The 15,649-nt window shown below is 36.6% G+C and overlaps 1 protein-coding gene across 1 annotated transcript in view; it reads right to left on the reverse strand.

The window, feature by feature from the left end:
- Positions 1 to 13,954, reverse strand: part of LOC122538786 — a 15,900-nt gene extending 1,946 nt beyond the window's left edge. Inside the window, exons 1-3 of the mRNA XM_043673154.1 lie at positions 13,476 to 13,954; positions 5,721 to 6,781; positions 3,324 to 4,913 (exon numbers count right to left, since the gene is read on the reverse strand). Of these exons, the coding sequence (XP_043529089.1) occupies positions 3,324 to 4,913; positions 5,721 to 6,781; positions 13,476 to 13,490 (2,666 nt within the window). The 5' untranslated portion in view covers positions 13,491 to 13,954. The remainder of the gene's footprint in view (positions 1 to 3,323; positions 4,914 to 5,720; positions 6,782 to 13,475) is intronic.
- Between the last annotated feature and the right edge of the window lie 1,695 nt (positions 13,955 to 15,649).

Raw genomic sequence — 15,649 nt, forward strand, 5'->3', positions numbered from 1 at the left:
ATATCACTGGATAGAAATTATTGAGAAGTAACAAATTTATTGTTTGTTTTGCCTGGGTTATATTTAAATATGCTTAAAACTGAGGAAATATTGCAATTTTGAGACAAAAAAATTCTCGACGTGCGTGACACGTCATTCCAACGCAAGTGGTTAACCTCTTGCGTTGACAACCGATTGCGGACCATAACGAGTGACCGTATACAATAATTCGTCGCTTTCTTTTTCAACTCGCCGGTATGATATCACTGGATAGAAATTATTGAGAAGTAACAAATTTATTGTTTGTTTTGCCTGGGTTATATTTAAATATGCTTAAAACTGAGGAAATATTGCAATTTTGAGACAAAAAAATTCTTGACGTGCGTGGCACGTCATTCTAGCGCAAGAGGTTAGTAGTTAACGGTGAGAGAAATAGCTTGAGGGTACTACAAACTTGTCAGATCATCGACAGTCACGTGGATGGATAGTAATTGACAGCTAGCGGAACGACGTGTAATTGGAATATCGTTAATAAACTGTTTGGATTGAACGAAAAGGACGACAACAAGTAATCGAGGCGATGAAGTTCGAGGAAAGTCGACCCCGTCGAAACGAAACGACACGTTAGAAAGGCTGATTAAACAGGTATGATTAGCGATGAAAGTACGTACCGTGTGTTTTAAATATTCAGAAGAAAATTATTAAACGCGTATTATTGAACACCTTCCCGCATACTGCGCAAGTATTTGATTGAAGGGTTGTTCTCAATTTCGTGATTAAATTTGAATTATATCGACAAACTGAACCGTGTAATGAGCGAACGTAACTATGATTTGGACTCCATCTCAAAAAATCATCAAGACTAACAACTTATATTAATTCGAAAGGAATAACGAACCTTCGTGAGAAGATTTCCTTCCATTAGGAATTAGTTTAAACAATACTGTCAATTAATCCGTATTGATTGCCCATGATCAGCGACCGGCGTTCTATTTCAACAAATATTTCAAAACGATTGAAATACCATCGATAGAAAAATTTCGAAAACCTAAATAACTAGAATAACTAAACGAAAAATGCGCTTTCGTTGCATATTTATTGTAAGAAAACTATAGTTTCTAAACATGTAAATTTCGCGCGACAGTGAAATTCTAATCCAAAAAAAAAAAAAAAAAAAAAAAAAAAAAAAAAAAAAGGAAAAACGAAAATGAATGAATCTCGCATGATTCGACTACACGTGCATTTCCTTTTCGGTCTTCCCAATTTCCCTTCCATTAGAAACCAGTTTAAACAAAGCGATTATACCGGTACGAGCCGAGGAAATCAAAGAACCTCGCCGGCTGAACGGAATCGTAGCGAGCAACAGATAACTTTCTTCCCAGCTTTCGCCGGCGACGTCCTACTGACTGATTCGACTTTTACCTCTTAGCACAATTTCACTCTGCGCATACGCGCGTGTACGATCGTGACGAGGCCGGTTGATGCGCGAACGATAGAAAAATCGAACGATGACAAATTGATCTGAAGATCTGAACGCGTCGCATCTGGTCATATCGATCTGGTGTAAGCGATTTCTAGAACCTAGAGATCGCCTGATGTTCGCTCTCAGCATAATTTCACCGGCAGCCGCGAGCATGCGATCGATTTTCACTGCAATCGACGTTCGTGAATAATTTATTGCACTGAGTAGTGCGTTTAATTCCAATGTTTATGGTGCTTTTAAGGAGATAATGTCGTGTTGTAATTTGTCAATGCTGGATGAAAGATGGATAGATAGATCAGTCGGAAATAGAGATATAGTGGTAGATACATGAATAGAGAAAAGAAATTAAGCTGTAGATAGGAATGTTACGTGATTGAAATATTGAAATATTTCAGATAAAATGTCACAATTTGTCAGAGACAGATAGATGGATAGATGGAGACAGAAATAGAAATAGACATAGATATAAAAATGGATACATAAATAGAGAAAAGAGAGAGAATTTAAATTTTTTAAGTTATAGATAGGAAGTTTCATGTGATTGGAATATTTATGACTTTTTAAGGAGTTAATATTTTAATTTGTCGAAACTGGAAGAAGACAGAAATAGAGATAGAGATAGAGATGAAAACAAAGATAGACGTAATTGTATGAATAGAGAAAAGAAGAGAGAGTTTGAATATTAAATTACACGCAGAATATTTGATTCGAATATTCACGACTTTTTAAGAAGCTAATATCTCAATTTGTCCATAGTAGAAGAGACAAGGTAGGAGTTGAGGTAGACACGAAGATAGGTAGAGATAGATAAATAGATGTAGAAAGAAAGAAAGAAAGTTAGAACATTAAATTATTAATTTTTGAGAATTTGGCGATAGAACAAATTAAGTATATTATCAATTAAATAATCGAGTAATACCGATTTTCTTTTGAGGCACGTATACTTTATAAGAATGATTATTATCCTGCTTTTCTAGATAAATTTTTTACATCGTAAATAAAAAAATTTTTGACATGAATTTTTTAAATCCTCAGAAAGATTTTTTTTTCCAAAAAAAAAAATTAAATGGTCGGTTTGTTTTTGAAGAGAATATCCAGAAAGGGAAAGAAGAGGAAGAATTTCTTTAAAAAAATCCAAATAATATTATCGTTAGATGAATTATTAAAATTTTTTAATCGTATATCTTTCCCAAAAGAGAATGTTTCTTGAATGGACATTTCGATAAATTTATAGATAAAACTCTGTGAGCTTTTTAGTTTCGTAGCTATCTATTTATCTCTGCCTAAAGAATCCGCAATGAGAATATATCACGTCCGTAAAAAGACTCGTTCCTTCTAAAAGAAGTCATGAAATGAAAGAAAAGAAGCCTATCGACATTTCTCGGACCTACGAAACTGAAAGGCCGCACGCCAAACATAGCCAGCTACAAAACAATATGCTAATTGACGAGAATCGCCATTATATCACACGAACGAACAACTTCCCGTGTGTTTTGTAACTCTGCGTTTACCTTTTTACTGAAAGGAAAATGATTCTTGGAAAACTACCATGATAGTTTAATTTCAAAGCTATGTCCTATAATAATTCAGTTTCAAAACTACATCTGCCATAATAATTCTAATAATGATAATTCATGTAATAAATTATTATTAGAATGCTCTGTTCCATTCTATATAATAAATTACTATAGAATAACTTATTCCAATAATTATTTTTCAAAACCACCAGAACAGTTCGATTAGCTACGTAATACAATAATTCTCCAAAATCAGTAAATCCAAATCAAAACCCCAAAACAGTCTAATCCGCGATAATTTTTAAAAAACAATCATCCAATTTCGGACGAAGCGCGATACTCACAAGCCCAAAAGAGCAGCCATCTTTTTCTCCATCAAAATAACCGCGTCGGCGCCTCTCTGTATCATCGCGTCGCAGAATATCCTTTTGGCACAGGGTGTATTGGTCCAATCCCCATCGATGTGAGCCACCTCGGCAACTTCCGCATTCTCGAGATTCTGAAGGGCGTCCTCCAGTTCCTGATCACCCTCGATGCTCCTTCTCCTTCTCTCGTTCCTTCCATCGACAGAATTCTTTTCAACATTCGCCGAATTCCCTACGACCATTTCCAAATTCTTCTGACGGAATCCCAAAGGGCCAGCTTCAATTATCAGAACGGCCGAATCTTTGTTGTTCTTTTGCCGATCCTTCGCGTTCCTCCTCGGAACGAGAAACTCCGTCACGTCGATGCTCCCCTCGCGAGCAGGAAGATCGATCTCAACGATCTCGCTGATCGAGTCGGCCCCCTTTCGTTGAAGACGCTTGTCCCTGATCAAATCCTTCAGATTCCCCTCAGCTTGGAAAATGTCCAAATAATTCAGACTTCGCCTCCTCCTCGAGACGCTGCTCTCCCGCTCGTTCTGTTCGATGCTCGGCTTGATTTCCTTCTTCATCGTCGATCCGTCATCCCCCTCGACGATCAACAGAACACCATTCCGACTGTCACTGTTATCGTCGTTATTGCGATTGTCTCTCGTTTCTTCGTTTCGCGGCACGTTCTCGAGGAAGTACACCGTTTCACCGTATTTGCCCATCCGATCCAAGCTTTCGTCACCGCTCTCTCGGTCGGCTTCCCTCGAGTACGATTGGCCAGCGTCCAGAGCTCTCTGATACTCCACCTCGGTGCCCAGAGCGTCGTTAGATCGTTTCAGAACGTCCACATCGAGGTATCTACCGACAGCGACGGCGCCAATCCCGAGAGCAGCGCCCGACGCCACCAGCCCCAAAGCTGGGATCAGGATACTGCCGCCGGAAGTGACCGTGCCGATCTTGTCCTCCGCCTCCTTGCCTTTCGAGAGGCCCAGATTCTGCGAGATTTTATGCGTCGCCTCTACCAGAGGGTCGATCACCGGCCGAGTGAACTGCGACACTCTCTCCACGCCGTTGGAGAATTGGCTCTTCAAGTTCTCGGAGATCTTCACCCAGAACGGCGTGTCGCTCGGCCTCTTCAGCCCGTAGAAATGTTGATTCGGGTAGTAGTTCTTGGTGGTGTAACTGTCGACGATGTTCTTGTCGTTCAGCACGTACTTCTTCTTCTGTCTCTGCTCCGTGAATGAGTACTGATTCTCCGGGAAGTTGTCCGGCCTACGTTTCTCGTTTTTCACGATCTTCGCCGGCTGAACACCTAACTCGGGATGAGCGTATTGAAGGACAGGCGCTCTGGCCCCTGGTTTCAGGGCGACCGGCGCTATTTTCTGACTCTCCGGGGTATACAGTTGAGAGACTGGATAGACCGAGACGCCGTCAGGGTGCAGCATTCGTTTGTGCGAGGTGCTTCGATAGTTGTCGGCTCTTGTTTCGTACACCTCTGCGTTTAGTGCTTCGTTCTTGTAGTTTTTCGGGTCCCACTCGAAGTACACGTTTTTCCCTTCCTCTTCGTAGTCTTTGCCGTATCTGTTGGAGGAATTGAAGAAGTGACGTTGTAACACGTTATATATTTATGTAACTATATACTATGTTATTACATTATATTCGTGCTTCTTTTAAATATGTCCACGATAGCACGCGAACATATATGTACGTTCATGTATGTATATATTTCACAGAATATTTTAAAATATACAAATAATATATTGCTAAAATTCGAAACTTATGTGAAAATCACTATAAACGTATATTTACTAAAAGAATTAATAGTCATTTTAAATATTAATATTATGTAATATTAATAACGTATATAATAAATTATATATTATATAATATTATATAATAAATAATTTATTATATATATTATTAATATTATAAAATACATTGAATGACAAGGATAATTATATTACGAAATACTTAGATTAAATATTTTATAAATGTATTATTTCTAAATTTCTTTCAAACTTGATGAATAATATATATAATATGAACGTACAAACGTTTCTGTGATTGTTCGAATACTTTCCTGACAGTATCTATCTTAAAAATAGTTCAATTGTACTATTTATAAACTTCATGTAAATATACTTAATCATAAACTTGATATTCTTGAGATAAGAATGCTAAATATGGCGTTTTTTAGATTTAGTTTTAATAATTAATGCGTTTGTTATAAATTGTAAGACTTCTAACAATAATTACTACCGCCAATATTATCAGTTCAATCGTACAGCATAAGGATATCTTTCAACAGTAAAAAGATGTATACTCAGAACCTTCGTTCCACTATCTACTTAATCTCAAATCAGTGTCCAAATTCAATTTACCACCTACCTCCTGTTCACATTTTTAAAGAACCTCTCAAACGTCTGTCTCTCCACGACGTTCTCCGCCGGATAAAAGCTCGACGAAGCGTCCAAACTATCACCAGCATTGTCGCGTATCAACTTATTGTTGATCACTCTCGCGTTACGCCACGTTTGAACTTTGTCCATCGGCTCGTCCGGGACCCTCTTCCCATGGATCACGGGGGTGCCGTCAGTATCCAACGTCATGGGCGACCTCTTCGAGCTCGATTTCACGTTTATCTCGGACCTGATGACCACTTCCGCCGGCACGTTCTTCCCGTCACGATTCTTCAAAGCGTTCGCCCCGATGTTCGTTCTCGTGGATCGAATCTGATGGGGGAGGAACGTGTAACGAGGCTTCTCCTCGCCCTGGTCGGCCAGTTGCAGCTTCCTCTGCGACCTGTCTTGAAAATGTCGCGGCAGAAGCAACCCGCCCGCTGGGAAAGCTGGGTCGAATCTCGCGTAATTGGTCCTCTCCTCGGTGGTTGTCTTCAGATCGCTTTGAACGGGCTTCCAGCTTTGATAGGCTTCCTCCGTCGTCGATTCATCGAGGCGAACCGCTCGTCCGTCGGTTCCCAGTGGCGTCCAATTACCATAATCGATGTTCCCCTCGTTCGCCGGTCGAGCTTTCTCGGTGGATACGTTCGCGGATACGTTCTCGTGTTTAGAGAAGCTGTTTCGCCCCTCGGTGTCTGACAGTTTCACCCTCAGTTGCTCTATTTGGGCTTTCTCTAGTTTTCTCACGTCCTCTTTGGTTTTAGATACGTTTGACGATGTGACGTTTTCGCTGAGTGTTGGACTTTGAGGATTTTGATGGGTTTTCGGCGGTTCGTTGGGTGCCTGTTGCTCGAGGGAAGATTTGTCTCGGCGTTTGATGATCAACGTGGCCACGTTCCCTTCGCTGGTTAACACTTTTCGTTCCTCCGTTTCGCCCGGAAGACTTCGCGATACTTTGAGCATCGTTCTAGCGTAGCTGGGCTTCGGTAGATCTGCCACGCTGCTGTTAATGACGGCTAGCGTCATCAACGCAAGCATAGTGAACGTTACCTGAAATCATGAATTCTCGTTTAATTAAATAACAATGAAAAATATAATATAATAAAATATATATAAGTATAATATATATACATAATATAATAGACAATTACTATAGAATAACTTATTCCAATATATTATATATATGATATATATTATATATACTATAATAATTATATATATATTATATATATATTACATATATTATAATAATTATATATATTATATTATAATATATTATAATAATTGTAATTTAATTATAATTGTACAATTATTTAATTATAATTTTTTATTCATTTGTTTAGATATGACACTTATAACTATCTATGGGAATTAACCACGAATGTACGTTTCATGGCTTATATAACAAGTCGTTCGTTGCACGGTTGGATTGGAAACGGGTCTACCGGAAGTCCATTGTGCAGTGCTCGATACCGGGCTACTTTTACGCGTTACATCTTGCGCGTAGCTTTGTATGGGATATGTTACGTGCTCGATTACGCTTACAGGGCCTATTTAGATTCTTTGTGCCGGGATTTTTATGGCTGAGTTTCGTGATTTCGCTATTTAAGTGGGTGTGAATGCGATTATATTAAATGAAAGATGGCAAAGCGATTAGGTTGTTGCTTGATTGAGATTAACGAGTGTGTGATCAATTCGAGAAGAGTGGCAAGCGAGAAGTTCATTCTCCACTTAACCGTGTAATTTATCGTTGAGTTTTTTTTATTATGAGAAATCTGATTCCCAATGAATCGTTGTTACGGAGGATAGAGTGGGTTCGGTGAAACGTGAATTAAATGAAAATGAGCTTCAATTAGGTTTCGGAGTGAAGAGTAAATTACTGGTTAGATTGATTTCTTAATTAGTTGGTTCGAATACTTTCTTATTCGTACTTGCAAGGTGCAATCCTGTTCATTAAAAACATCTTTGTTATTGTAAATATAATAAAATATAGAAATATAGCAATAAATAAATTGTAGAATTACACACAGAAATTTGTACTATTGTAGAAAATGAATTAAATGTGGAAACTAGACTAACGAGGCTCGATTATCACGATTAAACGTGTTTTAAACAAATGTAAACATAATATAGAAGTTGGAAAATATTTGATATTATATATAATATTTCACAGGGATAGTGCTTCATTTTCGTATAAAAATATTATATTAAAATTACTGAATGATACGAAACGAAATACTGATTAATTAATGAAATGAAATAAAGAATTATTTCACTTCCAATTACAATTTAAGGAAAATATTCGAGAATACGTCTTTTAGCTTAACATTAAAAATGTAACAAAAATATTAATTTGCGTTACGTGTCTAAATACTTATTTGTACTTTGTTAAACTGGAGACGAAAACTGAAAATCGAGTTTTCGACTTGGTGACAGTGGTTCGATGATTTTAGGTTCACTTTCACTTTTCGTACAGTGTCGTCGGAATAATTTATCAGTGAAAAAACTGAACGAGAAATTCAAGCACCAAAATTAGGACAGTGAATTAACACTAAGAACATTAACGCTAAAATCATCAAAGGAGTTAAAACGACCAATTTACAACTTTATATATTTGCACAGTATATTTTTAGAAACTTGACTAATTTTATCGTAAAACACATTTATTGTATTACAAATCTTTCCCTATTCCTTGCACTTTGATTTTTCTGCTACAAAGCCAAGACTTCGAGAATTCTGTAGAAAATTAGCGTTGAAAATTGCGTTGGAAAAATATTCTCAAGAAGTTTCTCATCCATGATATACAGTCGTTGATATTTTTTTGTTTTCTAAAAGCCAAAGAGAGAGAAGAAATATGTGTAAAAATTAAGAAGCGAGGAATTTAGCGAGCCTTTTGAAAGAAAAACTCTTGACACGTGAGATTAACTTTCGAACAATAGACGTGTTTAATTGCATCGAACGAAAGAGGAATGTTACACTTTATGAGTCATCGGACTTTCTCCTTTACTTCCTCTGCAATCCAAGTAAAACCAACCTGTTCGAACTATTTCAGGTGTTTCAAGTTCTTCTATAAAAAGAATGAGGTTTGCATTTGAGACTTTGAAATTTGAAATGTAGAAATAATCGTTACGAGAAAGTATTATTACACATGCACATAAATTTGATTCGTTCCAACGCGTTGGAATTTTTCGCATTTTTCGAGGAAAAAATTTATCCTCACTTTTCTATCCGCTCGTGGACGATGAACGAGTTCATGATTGTCAAAGTGGAGGCTTCACGCTTCAAAATGAGACCAAGTGGATCGTCGTATGATCCCCTTTCACAAAGTGGCGTGAATTATTAGTTACATATCGGAATTAAATAAATTTTTCACTGTCATTATGGCTCTTCACCGTAGACCACTTCAGAAAGAAACTTTCAAAAACTCTGAATGCAAATAGAAATCTGTCCGTTTCTCAAGCATAAATTGCTCTTCGGCTAACGTCCACCGTACAACCTTGCAAATAAATTATCCTCGAAGCACCATCGAAAGACGGATCTGTCTTCGAGAAGGGAGAATCGCGTCGCAGGAGGTAATCAGACACACAATGAGAGAAATTTAATGGCTCGGCATTCGTCGGTGAGGATTAGAAAATAGCGATGCAATAACTGACTAACTAGATACTTTCTATTATAAACATCGCGATTATTCATGGAAGAAACGCAATTACATCGTTTAACCAGTTGCGCTGGCGACTGATTGCGGACCGTAACGAGTGACCAAATCGTATACGATAATTCGTCGCTCTTTTTTTTTTTTGAACTCGTATGATGTCACTGGATAGAAATTACAAAGAGAAGTAACAAATTTATTATTTGTTTTGCTTATTTTATTTTACTTAAATATACTTAAAACTGAGACGATATTACAATTTTGGAACAAAAGATTCTCGACGTGCAATAATATGTACGATTATTTGATACATTATATTATATTTATATATTATTAATAATTAAATATTATATTTACATATTCTTAATAATATATTAAATATATTAATATATTAAATCTTAGAACATCGCACAACATATTGAAAAATCTTGGAACAGGTGCTACACCTGTTTCAAAATTAAAACAGAAGAACGAGGTACTTTGTACAGAAAGAAATAGTGTATCAAATTATCTTCTAAAATTCAACGATTCAACGTTGGATATTAGAGGCAAAAGAACATCCTAACCAAGAGATGTCATAATAAATTTAAAGTTCCGATGATTTTGCGAGTGATTTGCAGATGGAAATAAAATAAACTGGACCCAGAAGGCTAGCCTCGGCATCGGCAAGTGAAATAGAACGACGTGCTTTCCTCGGGCACGTTTCGCGCACGCCCGCTCTGCACGCGTCGCGTCCACGCGCGTCGAAGACGAGACGATCCACTTTTTCCATTCTGGTGACTTTCGATACCGAGAAATCACCATTGGCCGATCGAACGTCCCGTGACCTTAACGCGTCCACGACCTCGCGAACATTCTTCGCCTTTTCCAGCAGCCACCTCTTGTGTCGAAATACGCGAAGGAAAGTGGAATGAATCTTCTGGTAACCGCGTGGTCTCTAATGGTGGTCTTTCAGTGGCGTTCAGGCAAATGGTACGAGGTTACTTCGCTGTTGTTCCGCGCCTTTGAATTTCCCTTTAAATGCAGCGCTGTGACATAATCAGCAGACTGTGGACGTTTATGGGAATTCAAACTTTTTACAAACACGAGTGAAATAGAGGTTTGTTGTTGGTAAGTGTTCGTGTTGCAGGAATTATTGTATTTAAATATTTTGTGTATTTTTGTGTACATGCACTGTGCATTTTTCAATCAGTCAATTTTCCACAAACCCATAAAAATCCACGGATATCCAACGATATTACGTTACGTTTCAATTCGAGAAGCATTGTGTTTTTAATAATATACAAGAGGAGTGATTTGAATTTTATAATTAACAGAGGGAATATGTATTGTTAGAAGAACAAATTATTTCAATTCATAAATCTTCTTCTCAGAATATTTCTGGGTCTGTGAATTCCCCATTCACCTTTTTTTCTTACAATGTCACGATTATATTCGCGGATCTTTATGACTCTTGGACTCTTATCTTCCTTCGTTGAATAGAATTATAATACATCCATTCTCTTTACGTTTCAGACTTTCAGAGATAATAGCCTTTAAACAGACGATAAAATCTTGAAAGCAAGATGCACGTATAAGTTATTTTAATCGAGAAGATTTCGAATGCATTCTTTTTTAGGATAAAAGAAGAAGAAAACTAGAAACGATGTAAAAATACCTGTTTAAATAATACTCGTTAAAAATATTTATTTATCCTACTTTCTAAATACAGCATTTAGAAAGTAGAATACTTATTTAGAAATATTTAGGAAATACTTATTTTTAAGTATTATAAATACTTAGCTAGAGAATTTCGTTATAAATTGCCAGTCTTTTCTGAATATTCATACAATAAGGTGTTTTCATATTTGCATGTTTATTCTTTTATTATAACTTTAAAACTTATTTATTCCTTCTATTATAGTTTTATTTTAATTTTTAATTTGATTTCTTGAATTTTCGTCATTTCCGTATCACAGATTTCTGTTACAATTTAACTGAATTCACAAGTTGAATGTATTATCATAAAACCTGAAAAATTTAACAAAATTCGCAAAATTTATTACAGAACACGAATTTATTTAAGAAAATTGGTAAATAAGTCTTCCAACTTTTACGTATATACCTAACAATGTACTTTAATTAATAAAAGCATTATATTTTAATTTCTAACACGATCCATCGTTTTCATGCTACGAGTTCTTCTATTTAAAGTACAACTGAATCCATAGTTATCCCAAATTAAGGAATCTATCACTCGTATCATTTCTCCTCTAATTATAAGCTCTTCAAATCATAGACATTTCCCACAATTGATTCAGATTACTTGGCAAGTAAAAAGGAATCGGATCGTTGTAGTCGATACTTAGGCCAAAGAATAAATCGCTTGATCGATAGTAGTTGACGAATATACATACATAGATCGTTGAAGCGTGAAATTAAAGATTTGTGCATTATCGAGCTTATGGGAACATGAAAATTGCAACGTCCTAATGCTAATGAACGAATACGCGATTAATGTTCATTTCGACGAAGGAAGTGCATGATCCACGCGAACTGCGATGGCCTCGATCTGTGTCACATTGATTTCCGCTCCAGAAAGCTCGCCAATTAACGATTATTCTTTTGTCATTTTTTTTTTTTCTTTTGTCTCGACATAAGTAACTCCTCAATTCTACAAAGACTGATAAATTTCAAACCGTACGTCGAGAAGTTCAACATTAGGAGCCATAAAAATTTAGATTTAACCCAATTCGCTTAATTTTGGAATCTTTAGTCTGGTTTAATTTTATTGCTAATCTTTACCATACAAAATAAAATTAAGTAAATCTTTGTAACATAATACAAATTATTATAGTCATCTGACACTTTGTGATGTCGCTTAAGGGTTCTGACGAAATAGTAAAGAATTTTGGCGGACAAAAGAAAACTTTTTCTACATCATTTTGAAACATGTAATTGTATTATACATTTATTCTTCTCGACAAAAATGCATACAATTTTTAGAAGGTTACATTACATTATTGTACTGAAATCATTATTTATCGCTATTAATAAATGACAGAAATATTCGCCAATGGTTGAGAGAAAAAAACATTCTCAATCCTGAAATATTGAATTCTTGAATAAGGATTTACATGAATCAGCCACGATATCTCAGACTGTGCGTGTCAATAGGTTAATTGGAATGTCTCTCGAATATTTATTAGTAGAGGTGTCAGATGGAAAAATTAGAATAGCAGAAAGAAAGATATTGAAAATATATGAGATATCAGTGAAGCTGTTCTTGGAATAAGAACTTTTTTCTACATGAATAAATGAATTTATAATGCGTTCGTGATATAATAATATCTGTAATACGAAATTTTTTAAAAAATTTACGTTGAAAATTTGTATTTTCAGAGTATAACAAAACTTCAGTTTTCAAAAATGTTTATCAAGTGTCTATAAAATCTCTGAAGAGATAAGAGATTGATTTGAAGGAGGTGAATGAAGAATGTAAGAGGTGCATTCATGATTACGTATTCCAGAACCTCGTTGAGATGTGGAGGACAAACAAATCTCTTTCATACTTGAGATAAAAATGTTGCGGATATACTGCAAGCTTGTCTCAAGATTGTAAATAGAAGAAAAGAAAAGAAATGGATATCGAAAGTAAAAAAAAAAGAAAACTCGATGAACAAATTGTAAGGTTATTTCAGAATCTTACAAAATGAACAGACAATTCAGGAAATAAATGTATTAATTGTATCTTACACGATTGCATCGTGGAGAAGGAATAGTGTATTTAACAAATATTAAAGAGCTGTTGTGGTAACCAATGGCGACCAATTTTTTTCTTAAATCAAATATACAGCAAATCCTAAAAACTTTATAACACTTTATAATACAACGTACTTTGTTCGCAAATTTTTCAAAAAATATACGAGATCACAAAGAACGCCGAGAAGATCTTTACAAAACTTCACGAAACTGATGAAATACCAAAGTTTAGAAATACACAAAGTATACAAAGAACGACGAAACTCTCGAACGAAATTCACAGAAAAATTTGTAACTCTCGGTGAGAAGGAAGGAGATCCAAACCTTAAAAATCAAGAACGATGTAAATACCTTGAACTTGTCCATTTCTGCGTGTCTTCGATTCGGTGATCCAGTCGATCCGATGCTCAAAGATCCAGTGAGAATACCGTGATCCAGAGAAAGCGAACAGAGGGTGACGAACGAGCAAGAAGAAGGTATTTCAAGCAAAAAGAAGGGAGAAGGAAGAGTTGTAACGTGGATACGTCGTCAGATCCGCATGATCGGCGCGCAAAGAACGATTACCGACGAAACGATCGATTCGCGTTGAAAATGCCGAGCGCGGAGATAAGAAAGATAATTAAATTCTCTATTATTTTTCTTCCGTTTTCTTTCTCTTCTTTTTTTTTTTTTTTTGGAAGAAGCAGAAGAAAGACCTGCTTCTACGCACCTGTTGACTCCCGGAATATCTTCGCGAGACTGACGAAGGCGCTCAGTCAGCGGCTCCTCGTGTCTCCGACGAAGAACCGGCACTTCTCTCCGACCTACTTCCCGCGTTCGCCTTCGCCTTCTTCCGTCGCGACGTTCGGCGTCTCTCTCCCGATTGATCGGTACATTTCCCGAATCGCCGGCCACTGGTCAATGAAGACCGATGAGTGGTGGCTCTCGATTCGAAGAAACTTCGTCTCCTGGCTTTTCTGATGCTTCGAGAGTTTCTGTCAGCATGTGAAGCTAGCTTTGTAATCGCCTGATCGCAAAGCAAGTTAAATAGAGATTGATTAACGATGGAACGACAATTAATGATCAATGATACGTGGACTACGAAATTGGAGACTTGGATCCCTGAATACGAAATTGGAGATTTTTTTTTTTTTAAATCAAGTAGGTTTAAGAGAAGGAAAGAATCGCTAAGCTTCTCTCTCTCAGAGAGAAATCGTCTGGATCGAAAGTTTTTTTTTTTTCTTTGAGTAACTCCAGCCTGAAGTCGTACGTTTTTTCAAATCATCGAAACCAGGAGAAATCGATTGCCTTCTAACGTAGGAATTTAAATTAGAACTTTGCCACCTTAACTGTCAATCACTTTTCATTCACAAACGAAAGCAGAAGATTCCTCAAATCTTCATCCATCTAATCCAGGTCAATATTGAATTTTATTCCACATTACCAAAGTTAATAATTAGGCTATGATATCTCGAGGATGAAATTTTTAACAAATTATAGTACGTAGAAAATCAAACGTAGAATCTCTGTAGAGACTTTGTTCTATTTATAAAAATCTATTTATATCTAAATATCTAAATAATCTACAATAATATAAAAATATCTAAATATCTAAATGATCTATAATAATATAAAAATATCTGTTCTATTTATAAAAATATAAATTTGCATTAATATCCACGCGTGGAAGTAGGATTCGTGTAAAATAGAAATATATAACAAGCGCATCATATAAAACAGATACTTCATGTACCTCATATCATCGTTAACATAGTTAAATAACAGCCATTCGATGAACCTTTTATCAAACTTCTGATTAATTCTCATTTCAGACGTGTAACGCGATGTCCACCATTAAAGATTAAGGTCACAGCCATGGATTGCAATGACGATAGGAAAACTCTCGACTACGCTCGATTCTTCGCTCGTTCCTTCCGCCACTTTCTCCGCGCGAACGTTCCGTAAAATGCACGAACAGCTGTGCAAAGTTTCGCGGACGAGAGTTGCGAAGAGTGGGAGGGAAAGAGGTGAGACGAGTCTCGCGAAACTTTGAGACAGTGGCTGGTCTGGTTTTCAAGTTCACGAACGACCAGGGGAACCAGGGGCGGCCGAACCGGAAGAGACGTCGTTGAAGCGGCGGCGCGCCGGGTTCAGGGACCTGCCAGTGAAAGTCCATCGGTTCGACGACAACCACGTCGAAGAGGAACGTGTCGTTGCATGACCGTGTAACCTCCTGTTGCTCTGTGTGTCCATTGTCGGACACGTGACCTTTGTGAAAATACGCTTTCTGAATGACGGGAGTTTGGTTAGGCGCATTATCGACCGATTAACTTGTTGACAAGGAAGGATGGAATTGACTCGTCAGTATGATATCAATATATTTGCAGATTTTTGTTCTTTTCTTTTCTTTTTTTATGACATCGTAATTTTTTTATGAAATCGTTTGCAGAGATTAAAATTAATTGTTAGACTGCGGACTTTTGCGGAGCCTAGGGAAATTGTTTTGCATACTAAGTGCTGTAAGAATTGTATTAATATAATATAAA

The sequence above is a fragment of the Frieseomelitta varia genome, unplaced genomic scaffold (assembly GCF_011392965.1).
Source record: "Frieseomelitta varia isolate USP_RPSP 00005682 unplaced genomic scaffold, Fvar_1.2 scaffold_177, whole genome shotgun sequence".
Classification (NCBI taxonomy): Eukaryota; Metazoa; Arthropoda; class Insecta; order Hymenoptera; family Apidae; genus Frieseomelitta; species Frieseomelitta varia.